Genomic DNA, 25,276 nt, shown 5'->3' with positions numbered 1-25,276 from the left:
AGAAGCAATGGCCACATGACAAAAAACTTTTTCACACAGAAAGTAATTAGGATCTGGAAGGTTCAATCCAGGCCATCAAAAGAGAATTCGATTATTCTCTGAAAAGGAAGAAACTCTTTCGAGTTATCAACAGTCACAGAATGCAACTCTTTCGAGTACAATCACAGTTCTTGGTTTCCGGGAGTGGGACATGAACCCACAACCCTCTGATTCAAAGGCGAGGGTGCTATGAACTGAGCCACAGCTGACACCTCTCTGAAAAGGAAGAATGTGCAGGATTGAGGGAAGAGTCCGAATTATGGCACGAGCTGAGTTTCTCCTTCAGAAAGCCAGCAGATTGGACGAGCCAAACGGCCTCCTTTTCTGCTGTAACCATTCTGTGAAACAGAGTTTGTGCGACCTCTGATGGTGACGATGAAACCTGCGTCTGATGCGCCTCCTGCCGGTGCCCCGGTGCATTGCTCTGCTCTCTCTGACGGTCCGGGGGACGCTCCCTTTCAGCCGTGCTCGTGTGCAACATGGAACCCGAAAGGGTGGCTGCAGACTCAGAAGGTGAGGGGTCCAGTGCAATCTGTGCGGAGGAAGAGCAAAATGTGTTGCAGGAACTGTCGGAGTTGCCGGTGGAGGCGGCGGGCAAGAGGCCGACGTGCTCACGATGCAGGTACTGAAAGCGAGGTTTGCAGCGGGAGTCAGGCCTGAGACTGGCCTCGGTGACCCAGAGTCCGCTCCAGCTGCAAGTGAGAGGAGCTCAGTGTCACAAAATGGAATCCCCCACTCCATTGACTCAGTTGATCTGGTGGCACTGCTTTTTGCATTAAAACTTTTCTTTGTCTGAAATCCCCAGAAATGTTATTGTAATTGAATATTTAAGTTCCTTTAAAGTTTTAAATCACCACTGGCTGTCGGACTCCAGGGTGTCTCTGGGGTCATTCTGTATTTGATTGGGCGGGGACGTCAGCCTCTTGTCCCTGTCCTTAAATCATTGGTCGTCATGGAAACTGGAAGACGCTCATCGGTTTGGGGGAAGTCCTGTTGCAGTTTTGACATTTGCAAAGATCCAACAATCCGTACTCTGATAAAAACAAAAAGCTAAAAGTGCTCATTATGTAAATCATAAAATGGTTGCAGCCCATGCGGGCTCTCTGCACGAGTTACTCAGCTGGGTCCACTCCATCCATTGCCATTTCCCTATGAGCCCTGCAATGTTTTCTCTTCAGATAATTATCCACTTATCTTTTGAAAGCCACAATTGAATCTGCCTCCACCACACTCTCAGGAAGTGTATTCCAGATCCTAACCACTTGTTGCCTAAAAAAAGTTTTTCCTCATGTTACCTCAGGTTCTTTTGCCATTCACATATATCAATGCCCTCTGATTCCTGACCTTTTCTGTTGATGGCAACAGTTCTCTCTAACCTGTCTAATCTATCCAGACCCCTTATGATTTTGAACACCTCTATCAAATCTCCTCTCCACCTCCAAGGAGAACAGGCCCAGCTTTGTCAATTTATCGACGTAACCGAAGTCTCTCATCCCTGGAACCATTCTCATTAATCTTTTTTGCACTTTCTCCAATGCCTTCACATCTTATCTAAACTGTGGTGTCCAGAATTGGACACACTACTCCAGTTGACGCTGAACCAGTGTTTTACAAAGGTTCATTGTGACTTCCTTGCTTTTGTACTTTGTCTCCATAAAACTCAGGATCCTGTATGCCTTATTAATCACTTTCACAACCTACCCTGCTATGTTCAACAATTTGTATACCTCCAGGTCCCTCTGCTCCTACACCCTCTTCAGAATTGTACCCTTTATATTATGTTTCTTGTTGATGTATTAGTGCAGTAGGCAGGTGTGTGTGGATAGGTTAGCTGAAAGATATGCACATTGTTTAAAAATGAAAGCTGTGGAAACCAGTAACTGAAGCAATTACTGAGATGTGAAGAATCAATAACGGAATATTGAGATGGTTTAAAAAAAAGTTGCCCGAGCCTTCCACAGAAGAGAGCATTGAGCTGTGTACATTGTTCTTGGAAATTTTAAAACTGCTTACAAAAGTATTGTTTCAGGTAATGTACAACATATAAATGTGTTCTTCTGCTTCTGAGGGAGATCTGTGTATAACCCATTCTGTGGTGTTAACATTAAAAGGTCTTACTGCTGTAAATAAGATCAATTAAAGTACACTTTCTGTTCTTAGGAAGTTTCTCTCAAGTTAATAGAAATTGACAATTTAGATGGTGATATAGAAGTGTAGTATGTGTGATGCCTGAAATGTGATGGATGCATCCTAAAATATTATATGTGTGATAATCTCCTATGATGAATAGCCTGGGGTCTGAATTACGGTTATGATTTTTGCATGGTGTTATCTGTAAAAAGATGAATGCAGCAGAGAGGATGGAACCAAACACGGCAACACAGTGGAGTTTGAGAAGGGAGGGATAAGAGTTTTAGAGACGTGACTAAAGCATGGAGTACATAAAGTACGTGGCTCAGAATTCTAATAGTAAAATCATTGGATGTAAAGAAAAGTAATGGGTAATTTTTTAAAAATTCACTCATGGGATGTGGGCTTCACTGGCTGAGCCAACATTTATTCCTAGTTGCCCTTGAGAAGGTGGTGGTGAACTGCCTTCTTGAGCCGCTGCAGTCCATTTGGTGTAGGTACACCCACAGTGCTGTTAGGAAGGGAGTTCCAGGATTTTAACCCAGTGACAGTGAAGGAATGGCGATATATTTCCAAGTCAGGATGGTGAGTGACCCGGAGGGAATCTTCTAGATGGTGGTGTTTCCATCTTTCTGCTGCCCTTGTCCTTCTAGTTGGTAGTGGTCATGGGTTTGGAAGATGCTGTTGAAGGAGCCTTGGTGAATTCGTGCAGTGCATCTTATAGATGGTACACACTACTACCACTGTGCATCAGTGGTGGAGGGAGTGAATGTTTGTGGATGTGGTGCCAATCAAGCGGGCTGCTTTTTCCTGGATGATGTCAAGCTTCTTGAGTGTTGTGGGAGCTGCACTCATCCAGGCAAGTGGAGAGTATTCCATCACTCTTCTGACTTGCGCCTCGTAGATGGTGGACAGGCTTTGGGGAATCAGGAGGTAAGTAACTCGTCGCACTATTTCTAGCCTCTGGCCTGTTCTTGTAGCCACAGTATTTATATGGTTAGTCCAGTTCAGTTTCTGGTCAATGGTAACCCCCAGGATGTTGACAATGGGGGATTCAGTGATGGTAATGCCGTTGAACATCAAGAGGCGGTGGTTGGATTCTCTCTTGTTGGAGATGGTCATTGCCTGACACTTGTGTGGTGTGAATGTTACTTGCCACTTCTCAGCCCAAGCCTGGACATTGTCCAGGTCTTGGTGCATTTGGACATAGACTGCTTCAGTATCTGAGGAGTCGTGAATGGTGTTAAGCATTGTGTTATCATCAGCGAACGTCTCCACTTCTGACCTTATGATGGAAGGAAGGTCATTGATGAAGCAGCTGAAGATGGTTGGGCCGAGGACACTACCCTGAGGAACTCCTGTAGTGATGTCCTGGAGCTGAGATGACTGGCCTCCAACAACCACAACCATCTTCCTTTGTGCTAGGTATGACTCCAACCAGCGGAGAGTTTTCCCCTGATTCCTATTGACTCCAGTTTTGCTCAGGCAACTTGATGCCACACTCTGTCAAATGCTGCCTTGATGTCAAGGGCAGTCACTCTCACCTCACCTCAGGAGTTCAGCTCTTTTGTCCATGTTTGAACCAAGGCTGTAATGAGGTCAGGAGCTGAGTGGCCCTGGCAGAACCCAAACTGGGCATCAGTTAGCAGGTTATTGCTAAGCAAGCACTGCTTGATAGCACTATTGATGACCCCTTCCATTACTTCACTGATGATCGAGAGTAGACATTTGGGGCGGTAATTGGCCAGGTTGAATTTGTCCCGCTTTCTCTGTACAGGACATAACTGGGTGATTTTCCACATTGCTGGGTAGATGCCAGTGTTGTAGCTGTACTGGAACAGCTTGGCTAGGGGCGCAGCAAGTTCTGGAGCACAAGCCTTCAGTACTATTGCCGGAATATTGTCAGGGCCCATAGCCTTTGCAGTATCCAGATTCTTCAGCTGTTTCTTTATATCATGCAGAGTGAATCGATTTGGCTGCAGACTGGCATCTGCTGGCATCTGCTGGGGACCTCCAGAGGAGGCCGAGATGGATCATCCACTTGGCACTCCTGGCTGAAGATTGTAGCAAATGCTTCAGCCTTATCTTTTACACTGATGTGCTGGGCTCCTCCATCATTGAGGATGGGGATATTTGCGGAGCCGCCTCCTCCAGTGAGTTGTTTAATTTTCCACCACCATTCACGACTGGATGTGGCAGGACTGCAGAGCTTAGATCTGATCCGTTGGTTGTGGCATCGCTTAGCCCTGTCTGTCACTGCTGCTTATGCAAGTAGTCCTGTGTCATAGCTTCACCAGGTTGACACCTGGTGTCAACATTTATTTATGCCAGTTGAATGGCAAATGATGATGGTAGCTCTTCTGAAATATACTTTGTCTTGATCTGAATTTTAATCACAATGTTCTAGCTCTGTCGGAGACAATTTTTTTTGTTGACTCAAAGCCTGGATGCATCTTAACGCACCAGGATTTTCTTTACGATTGACAAAGAAGTGACGTTCGTTACTCCAATTTGAAAGTACTACCTTAACTGTCAGGTACGATATTGGACTGAGAAGAAAGTGGCAATCTTATCTGTATTCTCAGAGTTGTTGTCCAACGGTGGCCGCTGAAAAGATTTTCAAAGAATATTTCATTAGTTCCCATTTTCCTCCTTGCGAGTTGTTTATTGGTAGATGTTTGCTCACTGCTTCTCAATTTGTAGGTTTTGCAGCTTCTTGATTGGTAGTTTTCAATTTCCACTTTTCACTTGTGTGATACATACTCAGTTGTAGTTTTTTAGTTTTCCGTGAATGTAAAACTGGAGCCAGTCATTGCAAGAGTAAGACAGAAATTTGCCTGTGGGACCAGAGTCGACAGGGACAAACTCATGTTCCTTTATAAATGGTACTTAAATTCTTACACACACCAAGTTAAAAAATAGATGCTCCATAGAATGAGAGGGAGGGGCCCTGACAATTGGCAGCAGGAGGATGGGGGTGCAGGCATTTAACAGTATAACGGGGTGGGGTGTCATTAAATTTGGTACAATTGTGGAGGGGGTTTGACAGAATTGCAAAGTTGAAAGGGATGAATGAATGTAGGGTTTGGCTTACAAATGGATTCTTGGGAGCAGTGGGGAGAGAATAAGCAGTCTGGAAGTACTGGTTTGTAGATTTTTAGTAAACCTTTACAAACTTTATTCATTGTTCTAAGTTAGAAAAACTATGGCAGGCGGAGTTCAGTGTGAGAAAGTGTAAGGTCTTTGAATCCAGGAAAGACAAATAGCAATATTTTCTAAATGACAAGAGACGAGAAATTCTGGAAGAACAAATGGTTTTGTGTGACGATGTACACACATCGCTAAAACTAGTTGACAGCTTTAAAAAAAGCAATCAAAAATGCTAGTGGACTTTTGGCCTTTAGTTTAAGTGGATTGAATTACAAAGGGGAGGTTATTTTATCAAAAATATAATTTTTTTGTAAAATTTTGCAAAAGTGCATAGTTCAAATTTAGCATTACATAAAGTGCAATGCAGTTCATTTTCTTTCAATACAGTACTGTGCATGGTTGGCACTCTGAGGTGCCTTACCACATGTACAACAAAATACATTTAGGCCTGAATTTTCACCCTCGCGTCAGGAGCGCAGAGTTGGGAAAATTCCCGGCTCTGCAAACCTAACTCTTGAAAAACTGCCCCAGATGTTCTAATTTTCATTCCCGGAAGGTGGGTGTTAATGAAAGTCGGGCACAGGGGCGACTGGGCGAGGAAACGGGCTGTGTGAAAGGTCTATCTCAGTGCACCAGGACTTCCAAGGAAGGGAATAAAACAGAAAGCAGCCCTCTATCCCTCACCCCTCACACCCCTTCACCCAACCACACATTGCCCATGCCCCATCCATGCCTACTTATGCCACCTCATGCCCCTCACCCATACCCATACCCACTCATACCCTCCAAGCCAACCTATGCCCCTCTACCTACCCCCATGTCCCTTTATAGCCCTTAAGTCAACTTAACCCCTCTACCCAATCTCCATGTTCTTTATAGCGCCTGTGCCAACTCATGCCAATCCATGCCCCCACTCACCACCTTTGTCCTCACATGCCAATTCACATAATTCCACCATTGGCAGACCTCAGGACCCATGCTAAGATGAAATGAAGTTCTATGTTTCTATTGATGACTTCAATATTTAAAAAAAGAACACTTGTTGATAAAACACATTCACTACATTCAAATTCCTTCAACTACTTTATCCCTTAAAGCAAACATTTCCTTCAAGTACTTAATCCCTTATTTAAAAAAAAAACAAGCATTTGGATTTCTAGCCCCACATCAAAGACTTTATAACCACTCAGAGCTGTCAGTCAAACTGTGAACTGACAGGCACCCAACTGTGATAATGATAGGTTGTGAAATCAGTCATGTAGTACAAATCCTATAATTATAGCTTCAGGCTTATGTCAATAGACAGATTGAAATAGCAAGCACTGATTGTTTTGAAACTGCAGACTTTTTTAAATTGAAAGGGCAAGAGATTTAAATGGCTTGACAATTCCAAGGGGATTTATATGTTTTGACAGGTTGACAGTCCCAATGAGTTTATCCACTTCTTACACATATTCATGTCTAATTTTAACAATCCTGAAAGGCATCTGACTTCTCCCAAAGCGCATTTCCCAAAGAGCACCTTAGACCTTCTCCTGAAAAGTGTGAATTCCACAAGTCATGCTTTGGACATCCCATAATGAAAATTGGATCTGTTTGAAGGCAGCTGAATTTTTAGATATGCAGCTGCCTCCATGTCCAGTCCACCCCCATTCCCACCACCCCCCACCAAATGGTGGATGCAGGGTTTGGAGGTGGGACTTTTGGAATTGGGGCTTTGGTGCCATTTTGGGTAAGCCGGAGACCCTCTGGGCCCCTGTAAAAAAATTTAGGCCTAAACGTCCAACATTCTTTCTTGAGGAAACTGTGCTTCAATTGCAGAGACCTTGGTCAGGCCTCACCTGGAACATTACATTCAATTATGGGCACTGAACCTTGCGAAGGATACAGTTATCTTAGAACGGATACCCATCTCTGTATGCGTGGATTTGAAGATTTGCCAAATGTTATTTTTTTTGCGTGAGAACTAAGAAATATAAAATTGAAGAACAGGTTGAAGTAATTTGCATTTTTCCTTCTTTACTAAGTACCTCTGCAATAGATACTTCAGTCCCTATCTGTAAGTGTCAAAGTCCACGTGTTGTTTTCAATACAACTTAACATATTGGCTAAGTTTTGAGTTCGAACGAGAAGTCATCGGCCCTTCACAAATTTCCACCTATATTAGATTTTTGACAATTGCTTTGAGTTCGCCATGAAAATAGATAAATTTTTAAGAATGTAGCTACTACACCCTTAGAAAATACCTAACAAAATATGAATAATTTGGCAATAGAAACATTTCAAAGTGCATAGTTTCATTTGTCAGTAATAGCAGACTGTGTTTACAAAACAAATAGTCCCTGGAATATAGTAACTTAAATTGTTTTTTTTCAGCCGAGGTACCTCCAGAAAAAGTTGAAGAGTTCAGGCCTCACCTTGTTTGATGTTTTATACAAAAACAAAACATAGCCTTGGTTACTTTCCCTGTTCCTGATTTTCATGGGGGTTCGGCCTCAGTACAGCTCCATCGGTGTACAGAGTAAAGAAGGGAATGGGACTTAAAAACAGTACACCCTAGCAGACTCTGACTGGCTGGCCTGACTGTGAATCATCAAGTGTTGTGGGAGTAATGGACCAAATACGTACCAGGTATTTTAACCTGCTACCTTGTTAAAAGTCTCTTTTAATGACACATTTCCAGAAGCCAATGGACCTGAGTTTAGACATCTGATGGATCATCATTATCTCAACCAAATTGATCACAGCAAATGCTAATGGATAGGTTCTTCAATAACTTTCCTATAAATTTTGTAATTATTTGATATCATGTAACTTCAGTTTGTCAGAGGAAGTAAGATCATGGCCGAAAAGATTTTCAAAAAACATTTGAGTGAGTTTATTGGCGCATTTTAACTGTTATCTTTTGTTGAATGCTGATTGCTCATTGGTTGTTTCCATATTATAGTATCAGTTTTTCATTGCAAGCTTATGTACTTGCTTTTGATTGGTATTTTCTCAACCTGTTTATGTGCTTACTTTGCTGCACCTATCTTTTATTTTTGAGTTGAACAACTTCATGTGAATTTTAATTAGCCTATCATTCCTTTGTTGTTTAGAACTAAAACTCACTATTTTACAGATATTGTCCTTAAGAAACATGGTGACTATTCACTCTCCAAAGCAGGGTCCTCTGTGACTACAATTTGCTGTGCTTATCAATCTGCATTTTTATTCTTCCCTGGCTTTCTAGCTACCCGAACCTGGATTTTGCAGTAGGAATACAGGTGAGGCTATGAGCATTCACTATTATCAAGGAATACATAGTTCAGCGACCTCTCTCCTCTGCACATACACACTTAAACATTGAAATCAGGACGTTGCTGTCTGGTTTGTCTTAGTGCTTCACAAGCTACACCTCAACAGTACGTTGGGCGATTCAGCATTAAAATATATGAAGCATGTGAATTTGCAGCACTTCAATCTAATCGGTTGAAGAGACACATTGGGTGGAATTTTCCGTGCCCCTTGGCATCAGGTGTCTTTGGCAGCATGAATGGACAATATGGTGAGAGGCCAAAAATCGGTTTCACAACGTCGTGAAACCAGTTTGCAATCGTCCACTCTGCCCATCAATGGCAGGCCACGTTTTCCACTGTCTGACATCAGGAACCTCATTGTAATACATCTGCATATCATTATAAGGCCAGTAGGCCAGGATCATTCCCCCACGTCAGCGGGAAAACACATCGGTGCAGAACATGTCTTGACAAGAGTGACATGCAGAATTCGGGACTTACCGTCATGGCCTTGTTCACATGGCGGACATCCGAGGAGCAGAAGATGCTGGAGCCTGACAGCAACGGGACCCTGGAGGAATGTCCATGACATGCTGAGTGGAGACAGCCTGTGTCATAGTTGGCTCTGTTGCCTCTGATGCTTTCAGTGTGTGTCCTCTGGAGAGCCGAGACCTTGGGGGCCCTGGCTTCCTTTACTTGGAGGGAGTGGACAGCCTTTTAGATTCCTGAGTGGATGACCCAGTGGTGTCCACCTGCCACTCCTCCTCTGAGTGCCTGTGGGCCCCAGCCTCACTCCTTGAGGGGAAGGAGCACCTGCAGGGACATCAAGGTGCCCCATTTCCCTCTCCCGTCCCCACTGCAGGAACTCACCCATGGCTACCGTGATGGAGTGTAGGCCTACTTGCATCTCTCCGTTTTGCTGGACCAGGGTCACCATGGCGTCTGCCATCCACCCCATGGAGATTTCCATACACACACATGTGGGCTCCACTTCATCAGAGAGCAGGCGGCCGCACTCCTTCGACTTGCTTGCCACTCTGCTGAGAGCTTCCAACAGCTCTGCATGATGTTCCTCCGCCTTCTGCTGACTCTCCAGGATGAGTTGGAAGGCCAAGTTCAGAGGCTTGTCATCTGACTCGGACCTCACAGATACCTCTTCAGCTGTCCTCCGAGTGCTGGGGTGCTCGGCTGAACCTGCATCTTCCTGCTGTGGACACGTGTCCATGCGGTGACCACCAGATTGTGAACCCCTGACTGCTCTAGAACTAGGCCCCACTGAGGTGTGTGTCTCTGCGCAGGTGGAAATTGTGGGTAAGCAATGTGACCAGTCTTCCAGGCTGCTTATTTCCAGCTCTTCAATGGAGGAGGAGTGCTCTTGGCTTGAGGTGAGGATGTGGATGGAACTGAGGCACTGGCTGGCTGAGGGTGTCCGTCGCTTGGCAGAGCTCCCTGTGAATCAAAGTAGAGATAACTAGTGTATGTCAACAGAGTCAAAAGCAGGAGAGAGAGCACTCACATTTACATTGAGAGAGGGATGATGTGGTGCAGGATCCTCACAAGGATGTTCGCCGCCTGCCTCACTATCGTTGCAGGCACGGTCCACATCCTCACCAGTCAGCGTGATGGCATGCTCCTCAAAGTGAGTGAGGGGCCTAATGTAGGCCATTCCAACCCTGGTCTGGGACCTCTCCCTGCTGTTGTGAACCGGCTTCTCCTGCATTAAAACAGATGGAGAGGGTGTGAGCAGGACACATGTCACTGCGTGGAATATTTTTGTGGTGAACGGAGACATGGACGGGATGAGGACGCGAGCTCCAGAGGACATGATGGAGATGTGAGGGTGTGCGTGAGAGTTAATGCCTTGAGGTGTGAAGTCCCTGTGGATGTGTGCTGAGTTTGTGAGTTGAGAGTGATGAGAAGAGTGACTTACCCTGTTGCGGCACTGGGTGGCTGCCCCCTTTTGCAGGGCATTGGCGCTGGCCACCGCCTCCATGATGTTGCTGGCCCTCCTGCGGTCACAGCGGGGTAGAGGACATCATGGTGAGCCTCCACTGCGTCCAAAAGGCGGTTGAGAGACACATCATGAAACTGAGGGGCTGCAGTGTTCTTGCCTTTCTGGGCCACGCCTTCTGTGCAACAGTCTTGGGTTGGAAGCACTGAGAGGTGTGCACATGGCTGCACTTTAAATATGGCACCCGGTGTGATGAAGCGGCAAGGTGACAGCATGGTGGGCGAATGAAAGCCCAGCTGCCATCAAAATGGCATGTTTCCCGGGAATGCATGATTAACGAGCCGGGATTGGGACGATACGGTGCGAAAACCCGCCATTGCAGCCTGCAGGAAAAACGTTCCTTTTCCCGCCTGCTCCCTTAGTGCAAACCTGGGACATTTCCACCCATTGTTGCTTGTCCTGTTCATCCAGGCCTCAGATACTCTATAGAGGGTGCTGTGCTGTTTGGACTCCCGCCAACCACAAGTTTCCATGCTAAAGCCCAAGTAGGCTCTCTGGATATCTGAAAATCTGATGAACGGCTAGTGCTGTTTGTTTGCCGCAGTTCTCAAAATCTGAGCCATGGTTTCTTTCACAGTTGGGGGGGTAGCTGGTAATTGTTATTGGAAAAAATAGCAAAATGGGAACAAATCCTGAAAGTACAAACTAAATTTATTAATTTCCCCATTTCTTTACTTTTTAAAAGTCTTTCAAGTGATGTGGCTGTGCTGGCTAGGATGAATTTATCACCAATTCCTCACTGCCCTTGGGAAGATGGTAGTGAGGCGTCGCCTTGAACTGCTGCAGTCCATGTGGTGTAGGTACACCCACAGTGCTGTTAGGAAGGGAATTACGGTTTTTGATCAAGTGATAGTGAAGGAGCAGCGATATAGTTCCAGTCAGGATGGCTTGGAGGGGAACTTGCATTCCCTTGTGCCTGCTGCCCTTGTCCTTCTAAATGGTAGAGGTGGCATGTTTGGAAGATGCTGTCAAATGAGGCTTGGCAGGATGCTGCGGTGCATCTTGTGTGTGGTATACACTGCAGCCACTGTGTAGTGGAATGCACAGTGCTGGTGCCGGATGGGGTGCTGATCAAGTGGACTACATTGTCCTGGATAGTGTCGAACTTATTGATATTGTTGGAGCTGCCAAGAGGAGATAATGCCATCACATTTCTGACTTGTGCCTTGTAGATGGTGGGCAGAATTTAGGGAGTCAGTGGTGAGTTGCTTGCCGCAGAGTTCCCAGCCTCTGACTGACTCTTGTGGCCACAGTCTTTATATGGCTGACTTTTGTCAGCATCTTTCATTTCTTGGTAAGCCTGATTGTGCCAATGTCCAACTCCAATCACTGATGACTAGATCTGACCTGGGTCATTCTACCAATCTGCGATGGGATACTTACTGAGTCATTAAAAGTATAGAATAATACAGCATGGAAGGAAGACATTTGGCACATTGTGCCCGTGCTGGCTCTTTGCAAGAGCTATTCAATTTGTCCAAATCCATGGCTCTTTCTCCAAGGCCCTGCAAATTGTTTCCCTTCAATTATTTATCTCATTCCTTTTTGAAAGTTACTTTTAAATCTGCTTCCATGAACCTTTCGGGCAATTAATTCCAGATCATGACTTGCTGCACAAAAGGAATTTTCCTCATTGCCTATGTGGTTCTTCTGGCAATTGCCTTAAATCTGTGTCCTCTCAATACTTAGCCTCCTGCCAGTCTGGTCAATTGGAAGTAGCTCAGTTGTTTAAATTCTGACTGTGCTTTTAATAGGCAAATTGCTGTATTCTTACAAGTGACCTGGGAACCAGCTTTAATTACTTTTAAATCACATTCTGTAAATGCACAGGAAGTTCTTTAAAGAACTTGTAGCCAGGTCCTGGGTCATGGGCGTGTGATGTTTTTCTCAGCAGCACACCGCAACTCTTCTCCCACTGTTTCCATCCCCAGGATCTTCCTCTCTGTACTTCCACATCCAGCAAACCTTTCCTAATACTTGTACACAACTGGCACCACTATTCCAGTTCACTCATACCCCAAGACCGCCTTCCCTTCAGGCCACATTCCAACACCCTTCTCAGATCAGTTCCATGCTCTCAACTTACCACACTCAGTATTCCTAGTCGAAAGGACCCATCTCCAAAATTTCTACATCCTAACCTCCCTTTACTTTATACATCACATTACTGTCTTTTCACCATGAACATCCAATCTCTCTACACCTCAATCCCCCACCATGATCGTTTGAGTTTCTGCATCCCAATCACATCTGTTATGCTGTGACCTCTTAGCACCCCCTCCCAAAACCATAACATGGTTCTCTTTGTCTCACCTTCCACCTCACCAAGTAATATTCATACCACGCAAATGCCAGGCAATGACCACCACAACAAGGGAGAACATAACCATGACATTCAATGGCATTACCATCACTGAATCCCCCACCATCAATATCCTGAGAATTACCTTTAATCAGAAGCTTAACTGGACCAGTCACATGGATATTTTGGCTACAGGATCAGACCAGAGGCTGGGAATTCTGTTGTGAGTAACTCACCTCTTGACTCTACAAAGCCTGTCCACCATCTGCAAGACACAAGTCACAAGTGTGATGGAATACTCTTGGCTTGCCTGGATAAGTGCAGCTCCAGCAACACTCAAGAAGCTGAACACCATCCACAAAGAAGCAACAAACTTGATTGGCTCTTCATCCACCAACTTAAACATTGACTTCTTCCATCACCAGCGCATAGTGGCCATAGTGCCTATCATCTACAAGATGCAGTGCAGCAAATAGCCAAGGATCCTTCAATAGTACCTTTTAAACCCATAACCGCTACCACCTCAAAGAACAAGGGCAGCATGCATATGGAAAATACCACCATATACAAGTTCCCCTCCAAGTCACACATCATCCTGACTTGGAACTAAATCGCTGTTCCTTCACTGCTGCTAGATCAAAACCCTGGGATTCCCTCTTCAACTGCAGTGTGGGTGTACCAATGCAACAAGGACTGCAGCAATCCAAGAAGGTGACTCACCACCACCTTCTTAAGGACAATAAGAGATGAGCAATAAATGCTGGCTTTGCCAGCAATGCCCACATTCCATGAATGAATATAAGAAAGAATGGGTGTCCTTCCCCCAAGGGTGAATAATCAGCTGGAAGTCGCTATCAAGGCTCACATCATAATAATGCTCACTTCGGTTAATTATCTTGATCGAGTTATATTAAAAAACAGTAAATTGGATTTAAACCACAAGCAGGCTGGGGTCACCACACCTTACTGTTCATGTTCACTGACTGGTGTCATGAGAGTGAGAAGCAGAAGAAGCATTAATATTAAATACAGAAGCAAAATCAGATAGGAAGGAGGAATGTGACCAGGTTGGCAAGCATTTCATGCCCTTCATCACAGTCACCTGCTAATGCTAAGCTGTTGTTACTCTTCCTGCCTTGAGAATTGTTAATGCTGGGTGCCAGCATGGGAAAGTGTTCCTTCTCCAAAAGGAAAATTAAAAATGGGGAAGGAAGGAAAATTGTGCTCAATGTCCACAAATGGTCTAAAATAGAACTTAATTAGCACGAATTGAATTCTTCCTGCTGAACGTAACTTAGAAACATCAATTTTGAAGTCCTTCTGTTGTACTGCTCTACTGCAATCACTTGGTGGTGCTATGGGTAACAGCTATACAACAGAGATAAAAACAAAAAGCTAAAAGCTACTGCGGATGCTGGAAATCCAAAACAAAAACAGAATTACCTGGAAAAACTCAGCAGGTCTGGCAGCATCGGTGGAGAAGAAATCAGTTAACGTTTCGGGTCTTCATGACCCTTCGGCAGAACTGAGTATAGTTAGGAGAAAAGTTAAATAATATACAGCTATACAACAGAGTTGTTTCAGCACTGAACCCTTTACTACAACCCCACCCAGTCAAAGGAGAGTGTTACTACAGAAACATAACACATCTCTGAATTTTGAGATTCATTTTTTTGGTGCAAGCTTTCCAACACTGGAATTTTTTGATTGTTTAATCTAACGTAGCCTAGTTGTGTGGATTGATGTGTGTAATTACAAAAATTCTTCATATACTTTATAGGCCCCTTCTGAAAGAATGTTTATCACATTACAAGAAGATTTCCTTCACAATAGACTGAACAGATCCTTTTTCCTTAGAACAATCCAGGGTACTGAGAATATAATAGTTCTAAAAATTCTAAGAGGATGAAGGAGAGTAGATAGAACAGACTACTTCCAGTAATTGGTGGGTCAGCTGTGAGGGTCCTAGATCCAATATTGATTGCAAGAGATTTAGAACAGAGGGCACAAGTAACATGTGAGGCATTTGAATTCACATCTCGGGTTTGTTCTTGAGGCAGAAATCATGTCAGTATTCAAGTTTCGATTGGCTAGATGAATGAAGGAAGGGACCTGGGAAATTTCATCCAATCTATTTGCCTACATGGATGAAAAATACTGATGTGTACTAGTTGCATCAAAAGACCTGTTTCTGTGCTGTAAATGGTGTGCATTTCTCCCTAGAAAGCAAAAATAAACTGCATGTTTTTCTTTGTGCTCTCTTGAAGGAAGGATTCATACTGGGACATGGTTCCATGGATGCCGTCTGCATTCAGCAAGTACTCAGACAGTGAGTACTGTTCAGGGTGTGACAATTGATCGTAACCCTTACTCATTATCCATACATGCGTTCTTCTAGCAAAGATCAATGAGTAATGATCAAGAGTGGAAACCCTGACTGATTTTTCCCTCCTATCCCTGGAAGTCATTGTAGTGTCCCTGTTACCACCCTGGTTTAGTTCAGTGAATTAAGCAGGTTGATGATCAAACCTGGAACTGGAGAGTAGAAGTAAGCTAGTAAGGGAAGATAGAAGTGATTTTTCAATCCCACCTCTCAGCATAGGAAGTTGCTGATACAATACAAATTATTGTTTTTAAGTTAATTCGTGAGATGCGGCGTTGTTGGCAAGGCCAAGCATTTATTGCCGATCCCTGGGACTGGATTTTACAGCATAGAGAGTGGAGGGCTCGATTTTCTTTGGGAAATCAAGAAATATAAGAAACACATCTTCAGTGGCCTTTTAATGCAGCCACTTCATTAATATTTGATATCTAGGAATCACATCAAATTAGTGCCAGTTGGTGTGATGATGACCCAGTTTCTTTTTCATTCACGGCATGTGGGCATCCCTGGCAAGGCCAGCATTTATTGCCCATCACTCATTGCCCATGAGAAGGTGCTAATTAACTGTATTCTTGAACCACTGCAGTCCTTGTAGTGTAGGTACACTCAAGAGTGCTGTTCGGGAGGGAGTTCCAGGATTTTGACCCAACATCAATGAAGCAGTAATTCCAGGTCAGAATGGTGTGTGACTTGGAGGAGAATGTGCAAGTGATGGTGCTCCTATGTGTCTGCTGCCCTTATTCGCAATGTAGAGTCCATGGGTTTGAAATGCACTGTTGAAGGAGCCCTGGCAAGTTGTTGCGGTGCATCCTGTAAATGGTACACACTGCTGCCATTATGTGCCAGTGGTGGGGGGAATGAATGTTTAAAGTGGCAAGGGATACCATGGAAGTGAGCTGCTTTTTCCTGGAAGGTATCGAGCTTCTGGAGTGCTGTTGGAGCTGCACTCTTCCAGGCAAGTGGAGGGTATCCCATCGCACTCCTGACTTGTGCCTTGTAGATGATGGACAGCCTTCGGGAAGTCAGGAGATGAGTTAGGATTGAGGGTGCAATCTCATCTTCTTTGTTTTAAAAGAATACTTCAAACATGCAAGTTGAAACAGTTGAAGTTGGGAAGGAGAAAGAAAGAAGTGTTGCCATGAAAATCTGTGCTCCACTTCACTGTGCTTTCCTGGATGTGGCAACTTCTATGAGGACCTGGAGAGATACACTGTTTTTTGGAAACGAGAGGAAGAAACCAGCTGGGGAAATCAAGAAAGCATGATTGGAGGTGGCACAAAAGGTCAGCAGCAAGAACGTAGTGTTACACTCCTGGATTCAAAGAGGAAGCAGTTCAATGACCTAAGGAGGGCAGGAAAGGTGAGAGCAATGGGATGTTAACCTACACTCTGATGTAAATATCACCCCTACTCCCTTATTCTTCCTTCATAAGTCTACTCCACATAACTCCTCGCACCAACTTACCTTGCAGGTGTATCCATTCTCTCTGAACTTCCTCACACTTCCATCTATCCATCCACCACTGACACTCTCTCTCATCCTTATGTAATGGAATGCTTCTCCCTCATTGTCACCCTCAACAAATGCTCTCCATCGATTTGGTGAACAAGTGCCATTATTCTCACTCACTTTCTTTCGCTCCTTACTGGAAAATTGAGCACGCAACACCATGGAGCGGCAGGGAACCAGAGATGAGACTCTGGCTATCTCACGATGAATAACTGCAAGAAGAAGAACGTTGAGCATGCCTGGCTATTGGGGATGGGGAGATGGGAGTCTTCCAGCTCCCAAATGGCACATTTAAATATCAGACAGTCACATGTACAGCAGTCAATCATGTTAATACAGGCAGGAAAGTGGACTTAAGGCCACAATCAGATCTGAACTGGTACATGGTTTGCATAAGTCCTGTGATGATGCACACTCAGAGATTGACCTCCCTGAGGTGTTGGAGGCAGAGACAGCTACGACCTTGATCACCTCCAATTAGATACATGAAAGCCTGTGGGAGATAGAAGACATGAATGAGTATTGTCATGATAAAGTTTGAAGCTGTTATTATGCACTTGATCAAATTTCACTTACAGATCAGCCATGATTTTATTGAATGTCAGAGCAAAGGGTCAAATGGCCTACTCTTGCTCCTATTTCTTAGGTTGATATCAACAGTAGATGAATGGGAACACCCTCCAAGCCACTACCATCCTGACTTGGAACTATATCACCATTCCTTTGGGTCAAAATGCTGGAACTCCCTTCCTAATAGCATTGTATGTGTTCCTGCGCCATTTGGACAACAGCGGTTTAAGAAGGCGGCTCACCACCACTTTCTCAAGAGCAATTAAGGATGGGCAACAAGTGCTGGTCTTGCCAGGAATGCTCAAATCCCACGAAAAAAATGAAAAAAAAAACAGCGGGTAAACCAAATGTAGATAGGATGACCACTTTGTGGAACGCCTCTGTTCAGTCTGCAAGTATGACCTCGAGCTTCTGGTCAGCTCTTATTTTAATTTTCCACCTTGCTGATTGTGCTGACCTTTAAGGATGGGCAACATCCAACATCCAACTTGATCGAGTTTTTCGAGGAAGTGACAAAGATGATCGACGATGGAAGGGTAGTGGATGTTATATACATGGATTTCAGTAAGGCCTTTGACAAGGTCCCTCATGGCAGATTGGTACAGAAGGTAAAGTCGCACGGGATCAGAGGTGAGCTGGTAGGATAAATACAGAATTGGCTTGGTCATAGAAGACAGAGGGTAGCAGTGGAAGGGTGCTTTTCTGAATAGAGAGCTGTGTCTAGAGTTCCGCAGGGATCAGTGCTGGGACCTTTGCTGTTTGTAGTATATATAAATGATTTGGAGGAAAATGTAACTGGGCTAATTAGTAAGTTTGCAGACGACACTAAGGTTGGAGGAGTTGCAGATAGTGAAGAGGATTGTCAAAGGATACAACGGGATATAGATCGGTTGGAGACTTGGGTGGAGAAATGGCAGATGGGGTTTAATCCGGACAAATGCGAGGTAATGTATTTTGGAAGGTCTAATACAGGCAGGAATTATACAGTAAATGGCAGAACCCTTAAGTGTATTGACGGGCAGAGGGATCTGGGTGTACAGGTCCACAGGTCACTGAAAGTGGCAACGCAGGTGGATAAGGTAGTCAGGAGGGCATATGGCATGCTTGCCTTCATTGGCAGGGGTATTGAGTATAAAAGCTGGGAAGTCATGCTGCAGCTGTATAGAACCTTGGTTTGGCCACACTTGGAATATTGCGTGCAATTCTGGTCACCACATTACCAGAAGGATATGGAGGCGTTGGAGAGGGTGCAGAGGAGGTTTACCAGGATGCTGCCTGGTCTGGAGGTTATTAGCTCTGAGGAGAGGTTGGAGAAACTCGGATTGTTCTCACTAGAGCGACGGAGATTGAGGGGCGACTTGATAGAAGTTTACAAAATTATGAGTGGCATGGACAGAGTAGATAGTCAGAAGCTTTTTCCCAGGATGGAAGAGTCAATTACTAGGGGATATAGATTTAAGGTGAGAGGAGAAAACTATAAAGGAGATGAGCGGGACAAGTTTTTTACGCAGAGGGTAGTGAGTGTCTGGAATTCGCTGCCAGAGGAGGTGGTGGAAGCATGTACGATAGTGGTGTTTAAGAGGCAGCTTGACAAATACATGAATAGGATGGCAATAGAGGGATACGGACCCCGGAAGTACAAAATGTTTTAGTTGATGGGCAATGTGATCGGCGCAGGCTTGGAGGGCCGAAGGGCCTGTTCCTGTGCTGTACTTTTCTTTGTTCTTTGTGTCCTCTGCCTCTTGCAGTGTTCCAATGAAGCTCAACATAAGATCAAGGAATTGCATCTCATTTTTTGATTAGGAACTCTGCAACCTTCCAGACTGAACTTTGAATTTAACCATTTCAGATAGTAACCTCTGCCCTCAATGACTTATTCGATCTTGAAATCGACTTCAAACCATGTATTCTATCGATTGTCAAGTACTAAATTTCTACTTCCATGACGTTGCTTGGCTCCAATCTTGGTTGATTCCACTGAGCTTGACAGTGATACCCATCATCTGCCTGGGCTCTCACACAAGAATGTCCACTTTAGTAAAGTACCATAGGGTAAACTGCACATGTGAAACTTCAGATGAGCTTGACTTCTCTAATACTCTCCTTGCCAGTCTTCTAGGTTCACCCTACATGACCGTCAATTCATCCAAAACTCCACTGCCTGCATTCTGTCCCACAGAACATCCGGCTTACTAGTCACACTTTTGCTTGCTGACTTCCACTAGCTCCCCACTTTCCAAAACATTGAATTCAAAATTCTTGCCCTCCTCCACCCAAATGCATATTTGAATAGATTCTGAAAGACATTCTATTATTTTACTATTCTGACACTGTGATTGGCATGCTTTGTGATTTCCAGTGGCCAATATGGCAATAAAAAGGTAATATTAATTGTGGGCGCATTAGGTTTAATTTTCAACCTGCTGCCTGAGCGTGAAACTGGCATTGGTGTGACTTTTTTCAAGATGCTTTGGTTTTCCTTTGTACTGAATTACAGTTTTACACTGTAGCAATAAATTGAAAATGAACCTCATTTTAACTGTTGAGTGACGTGCCAGTGAAGCATGATACCTGTCCAGCTGTCCGATAATACTGGCAGGAGGCCCAATCCATTTTGAGACTGGGACTCATTGACATATGAGTGACCTACTGTGGGCATAAATTATTCTGTTGCAACTCTCTAGCTCTAATCTGGTGCAAAATCAGGCAGCCCAGAGGCCATAAAAAACTAGATCTTGGAGTGCCAGGGAGGTGGTGGGAGGAAGACCAAGGGAGCCTATGAGGGCATGCCTGCTACTCCTGGCTCCACAAAAATAACTTTAAAACTTATCGTTTTTGGACTTATTCTACTGTTGTGGCAGGTTTTACCAAGTGGAGCATCCATTCAGGGTGCACATAAACTTGCATCATGGGCCCTTAATTACATGGGTGAATGAGGCTGCTGGCTGAATCAAGTGGGCACCTCGACTGTCCAGCTGATGATCCTAGGAAAAATTTCAATGAAGTGGTCAGTTTACCATCTCCATTCAAATTCACTACTACCCTTTTCCCATCAACTGGAGAGACTTAAAAAATCTAATTCAAAGATGCCAGTTACAAGGGCACAGGTTTAGGCATATAGGAAACTCAATCTACTTTTGGAAACCACCTTTCTGCTTGAGAACAAGATAGCTGGGAGAAACCCTGAGCAGAGCCTCGGGTTAATCAACACTCAGCCTACCTGGGTCTTCAGTTATAAATTTTCAAGTTCTTCATTTATGTTTTGAGGTAATACATTTCTAAATCCCAGTAGCATTTTAACAGGATTTTAATATGAAACGTCAGATTGCAAAAATATCCAGAATTTTTTATGCTTGAATGAAATTGATGGCCCAGATTTTTCTCTCAACAGTGAAGAAATGCCACTCCCTGTTCACCTCGCTGATAACTTCCCGCAGACTTTTTGTGGAGTTGTCATTGGAGACGGGTGCCTTTTCCAGCGTGGCACCCTGTACATGGAGTCAGTGGTATCCATGAGCAGGGCAGGTAACAGTGAGGATTTTCAACCAATCAAGTAAAGTATCTGACTGAGACATACGGGGTCTAACTTAGGAAGTATAAAGCAAGAAATATAAATTAGATTTATATGATGTATAGAAAGCAAAATAAAGATTCAGAAATGCGGATGAGATTAAGGGAGAGAGTTAAAAGAAACATACAGAAGAATTATGAAAAAAGTTTATTTTTATAAAAATTCTCTAACATTAATTTTCTTCTCAGCAAATAAAATTCTACAATTGTAAAATTATTTTTTCAGGACCAAAGAGGTTGTTCAGAAATTATCACTTATCACATTAAAAGCTCATTCATTTCTAAGTGCATGAGTCTTAACCTTTTCCACTGTTTTTACTGCAAAGTTAATGGGTGAGTACCCGAAGCTCATGTGTTGCAATCATTTCAATGCAGAGGCTATTGGCGAGGACAGCAGCACTCCTTCTGTGGAGGAGCAGGGTATCATTTGATATTTGATCAACTTCCAGATTTCTGCTGTTAACTGTGCATGTGCAGACGCCAGAAGTTGCTGTCAGATTTATCTTGCGCTAATAGGCTCATCGTTAATTTACAGAATTTAGGCCAATGTTTATTCATTAAATCTGTAGCTGAGTTTGATCCTTGCTACACTTTGGCAAAATTGAAACATTGCCTATGGGATTGAAATATTAGATAAGTGTACTCAGGAGATTTGATGAAACTGTGAGGTTAATTCTGCTGCATACCTGAATCCTCTAGTCTGTAGGTTCTGATTGTTCTTTTTTAATTAATGGTTGCATTTAAGATGATTGGGTTTAATTTGTGAAAAGTGATTTATTGGTCAAGTTTAATTTACAAGATGACTTTTGCAGCCATATCTTAGCTCTTTGTCATAATGAAGCTGAATAGTTTGAGTCTAAAAATCTTTTGGTTTTTTTGGAAACAGTAATTGCAAGCAGCTCAGTCAATGATAACACATCTGCTTGCCTATGACCGCTTAGAGCATGACACGACAGCAGTCACAGCTGGTGCAGACTAGGCAATGCCACAACCAATCCTTTTTAATTAAACAAATGTCAGGTTTGTTTTGATCAATATCTTTTTTGCAATAATTAGCATTTTCCATATATTCAAAGGAGTATCCTGAAAATCATGAAATTGTCAAATAATCTCTGCATAAAACAGTACCATGATTTTTGTAGCTGACTAAAACAAATACAACCCATATTTACATTCTATTAGTTGTGGTTTGTACTCATAGCCACCTCAAGTGCTTCCTACAAAAGCAGCCGAGGTCAATCAGCTGCTGCTATGTTAGAGAAGTCACAGTGGGGCTTCTTTGTGAACTCTTCGTTTTCAGCTAGTGCTTTTCCCAGGGAGTTCCAGAGCCTCTGCCACCAGTTACTTCCCTGTGTGGCTGTTTTAAAAACCTGGATTATTCTGGACCAGCTAACTGGAATGAATCACTTCACTGTCACCTTAATTTGTACTGTTGATGAGATAACATAGTAGCTGACAGGTCCATATTTGTTTATCTTATAATTTTAACAAAATGAACATCACTTACATTGAAATTTAGTCATTTCTGATTTGCAAATCATGGATAAATAAAAACAGTAACTTTAGAACTTTGGTTTTTGTCCAAATGTTTAGCTATAATGTTTCATTTTTATATTCTGGTGTAACAAAGGAATATGTAACATCATATTTTATTATGTGACTGAGTGCCATTAATATTACAGCAGTATTCAGAACTGATTCTAACATGGTGATGTCTATCTAAGTTGGAGAAGGTATTTCCAAATTGCTTATTGCAAATTAAAATAGTTTGGTCTTAACAGTGCTCTGTATTCAAGTGCTGTAAATTCATCTCTTTCAGTGCAAACAATAAATACAGTCATATAGGATTACGGATGTTTTAGTGAGATTTCAGAAAAGCAAAGGATGAAAGTAGGGGGTTGGGGATGGTGTAATGCCACTCTGTGTTGAGAGTAGATTCAGGGCCATGACTTTCTACCTCAAAGGAAAATAATCAAAGATTTGTGCTACAGTGGCTCTTTTGTTCAGCTTCAGATGAAATCACTATTTTAATAAAATTAAATACTTGTTTTTAAAATGTATTTTGTTACATAGATCTTGTTACCATGTATGTGCTTTTAGAATTTTGTTCTATATGCTTAGTATTACAGTACTTTTATGAACAAATGTATTCAAAATATGGTTATTTTCGACATCTGAAAAATTTTAGCAGGGGGCTTTGAGGGCGCTGAGTTTTCCCTGTGAATTTTTGGATTTAAACTGTCATTGTAAAAATTCTAACATACGCTGGTTGCTGCTTGATTGTCTCAGGGAGTTGCTGATTTTGCTTTGACTTTTAAAAAAAATATATTTTCCTCAACTCCAGCGACATTGACTGATGCTGGGTAGGAGCTCCGTGGATGTTGCTAGGTCTCTGGTAGCTCTTTCCAGTAGTTATTCTTCATGTGTGACCCCCAGGCAGTGGTGTTGCAAGGCTATTTGACTGTGGAGCGAAGCATCACAACTGAGCCTTAACTTGTTCTCCCCTGATGTCCATAAGTTTTTAGTTCTTAGCAGGGTTCAGTAGATAGCAATAAGCAATCTTGGCTGATTTCCCCCACATCCCTTCCCTAATTGTAGTGCTGACACCAGGTAGCTTGGAAAATATCAAGGATCAAACCTGCAAACTTCCTGATGCATCTTGTTCAGTGCTACATCATGTGACTTGTTGAACTACTGAGCCCTATGGCAATATTTTCACACCTGATCACTTTTAGATGGGATAGTAGATCAAATTTGTTTTACACTTCTGGAAAGCAACGACAGACTGGATTTGACAGAAACCTTCAAAAGACATGACTGTCTGGCTCTATTATGATCATTTATTTGTAGAGAAATGAGATGCCTGGGATTTTAACATGGAAATTAATAAGTTGTAAATGTCTGCATGTGACTGCCGATGGATGCCAGCTCTTACTGGTAATCAAGTTGTGCTTGATATAAGAGGTTATCTAGTTTAACTGCAAGAAACAAATGAAACGTTGCAGTCAAATTAGTTTTGCAGAGAAAGTGAAGAACATACAAAAAACCTCTTACCACTTTCTATGTGGTACCCTTGCTTTGATGTTTACCAAATATTTTGAAGATCCACAAATATGCTGTGCTTAAGGAGTATAAGTATAATTTAGTTATTCTCACATGGACAGTTTTGCACTCAGCTTTTTTAAAAGAAAACCTGTAAATAACTTTTGAGGCTATAACTACCAGATGATAAAATAGCAGTAAACAGCAAAAGAGTAAACAATGTCCTGATTTTACAGTAATTGTTAAGCTGAACTAATTCAAGTAGAAAATAAGTTACAACTGCTGCACTAAACTGTAATATGTTTTACAATATGGATCTTTTTCCACCAAAAAATGCATACAAACTCATTCCTCCAGATTCTTAAGAATCAGCTCTTTACATATGGAAAATAAACCAGCACAGCTTCATTAGAATTGCCAGAAGAGCAGTATTGCTTCAATCTCTTCATGTTCGCACGAGAGGAGCACTCCAGATTATAAATGATATTTGTAATGACCCACTCTGACCAAATACTCACGCACTTTCCACTGTGCCCTACACAGCTTTTCATCTTTGATGCACATTCTCATCTTTTATAATTTCACTGTGTGACAGAAAATATGAATACATTGGGATTAAGGGAAGAGGCAATAAAAATCCCTGTAGGGCTGTAATGGTTGTAATGATGAAGTGCTGCTCTACTAATAATTTTTTTTAATCACGGCTGGTTATAATGTAAATCTCTTTCAGAGAAAAAGTGCATGTTTTAATTATTGTCACAGCAACATTATTTTTTACCCTGTTTCTTCATCTCCTTCATTTGCTTTGTTGGTGTTCCTTTGTTACATGCAATGAGTGAAATATCACCCCCCCCCCAATCAATTGAATACTTAAATATCAATTCTTCTAATAATTATAATATTTTCTCCTATCTGTAGCACAAAAATCTAATTACCTCCAAAACCCTAGTGTTGACACAGTGCTCTCAATTTACACTGTAGAGCAACCCCTCAGTGCTGGATTATGATATTTAACAGGGTGATTTTGAAGTGTTGAGTTAATACCATGGTGTAGTACTGTGGCAATATTGTGGGGCTGGTCCAGCAAACGTTGGATTGTTCTGCAGATACAGGGTTGTCTGTGATTCATCACACTGTGAATTTTTGATACCTATATGTTGAGCATAACCTAGGTATATTCCCAGATTGAAAGAAGGAAAACAGGGATAATAGCTCTCTTCCAAGGGACTATATGATACAAGCCATGAGAGGGCACGAGGAAGGAAAAGGATAGATAGACATTAATGTACCAC

The 25,276-nt window shown here is 42.8% G+C and overlaps 1 protein-coding gene across 1 annotated transcript in view; it reads left to right on the top strand.

The window, feature by feature from the left end:
* The first annotated feature begins 488 nt into the window (after window positions 1–488).
* The window catches only part of dtwd2 (DTW motif tRNA-uridine aminocarboxypropyltransferase 2), a 171,907-nt gene continuing 147,119 nt past the window's right edge, over window positions 489–25,276 (top strand). The window contains exon 1 of the mRNA XM_078566593.1: window positions 489–661. Within this exon, the coding sequence (XP_078422719.1) occupies window positions 519–661 (143 nt within the window). The 5' untranslated portion in view covers window positions 489–518. The remainder of the gene's footprint in view (window positions 662–25,276) is intronic.

This window comes from Cetorhinus maximus, chromosome 2, assembly GCF_964194155.1.
Source record: "Cetorhinus maximus chromosome 2, sCetMax3.hap1.1, whole genome shotgun sequence".
NCBI classification, from domain to species: domain Eukaryota; kingdom Metazoa; phylum Chordata; class Chondrichthyes; order Lamniformes; family Cetorhinidae; genus Cetorhinus; species Cetorhinus maximus.
Note: the sequence above shows the minus strand (reverse complement) of the source record. Positions and strands in the feature narration are given on the sequence as shown.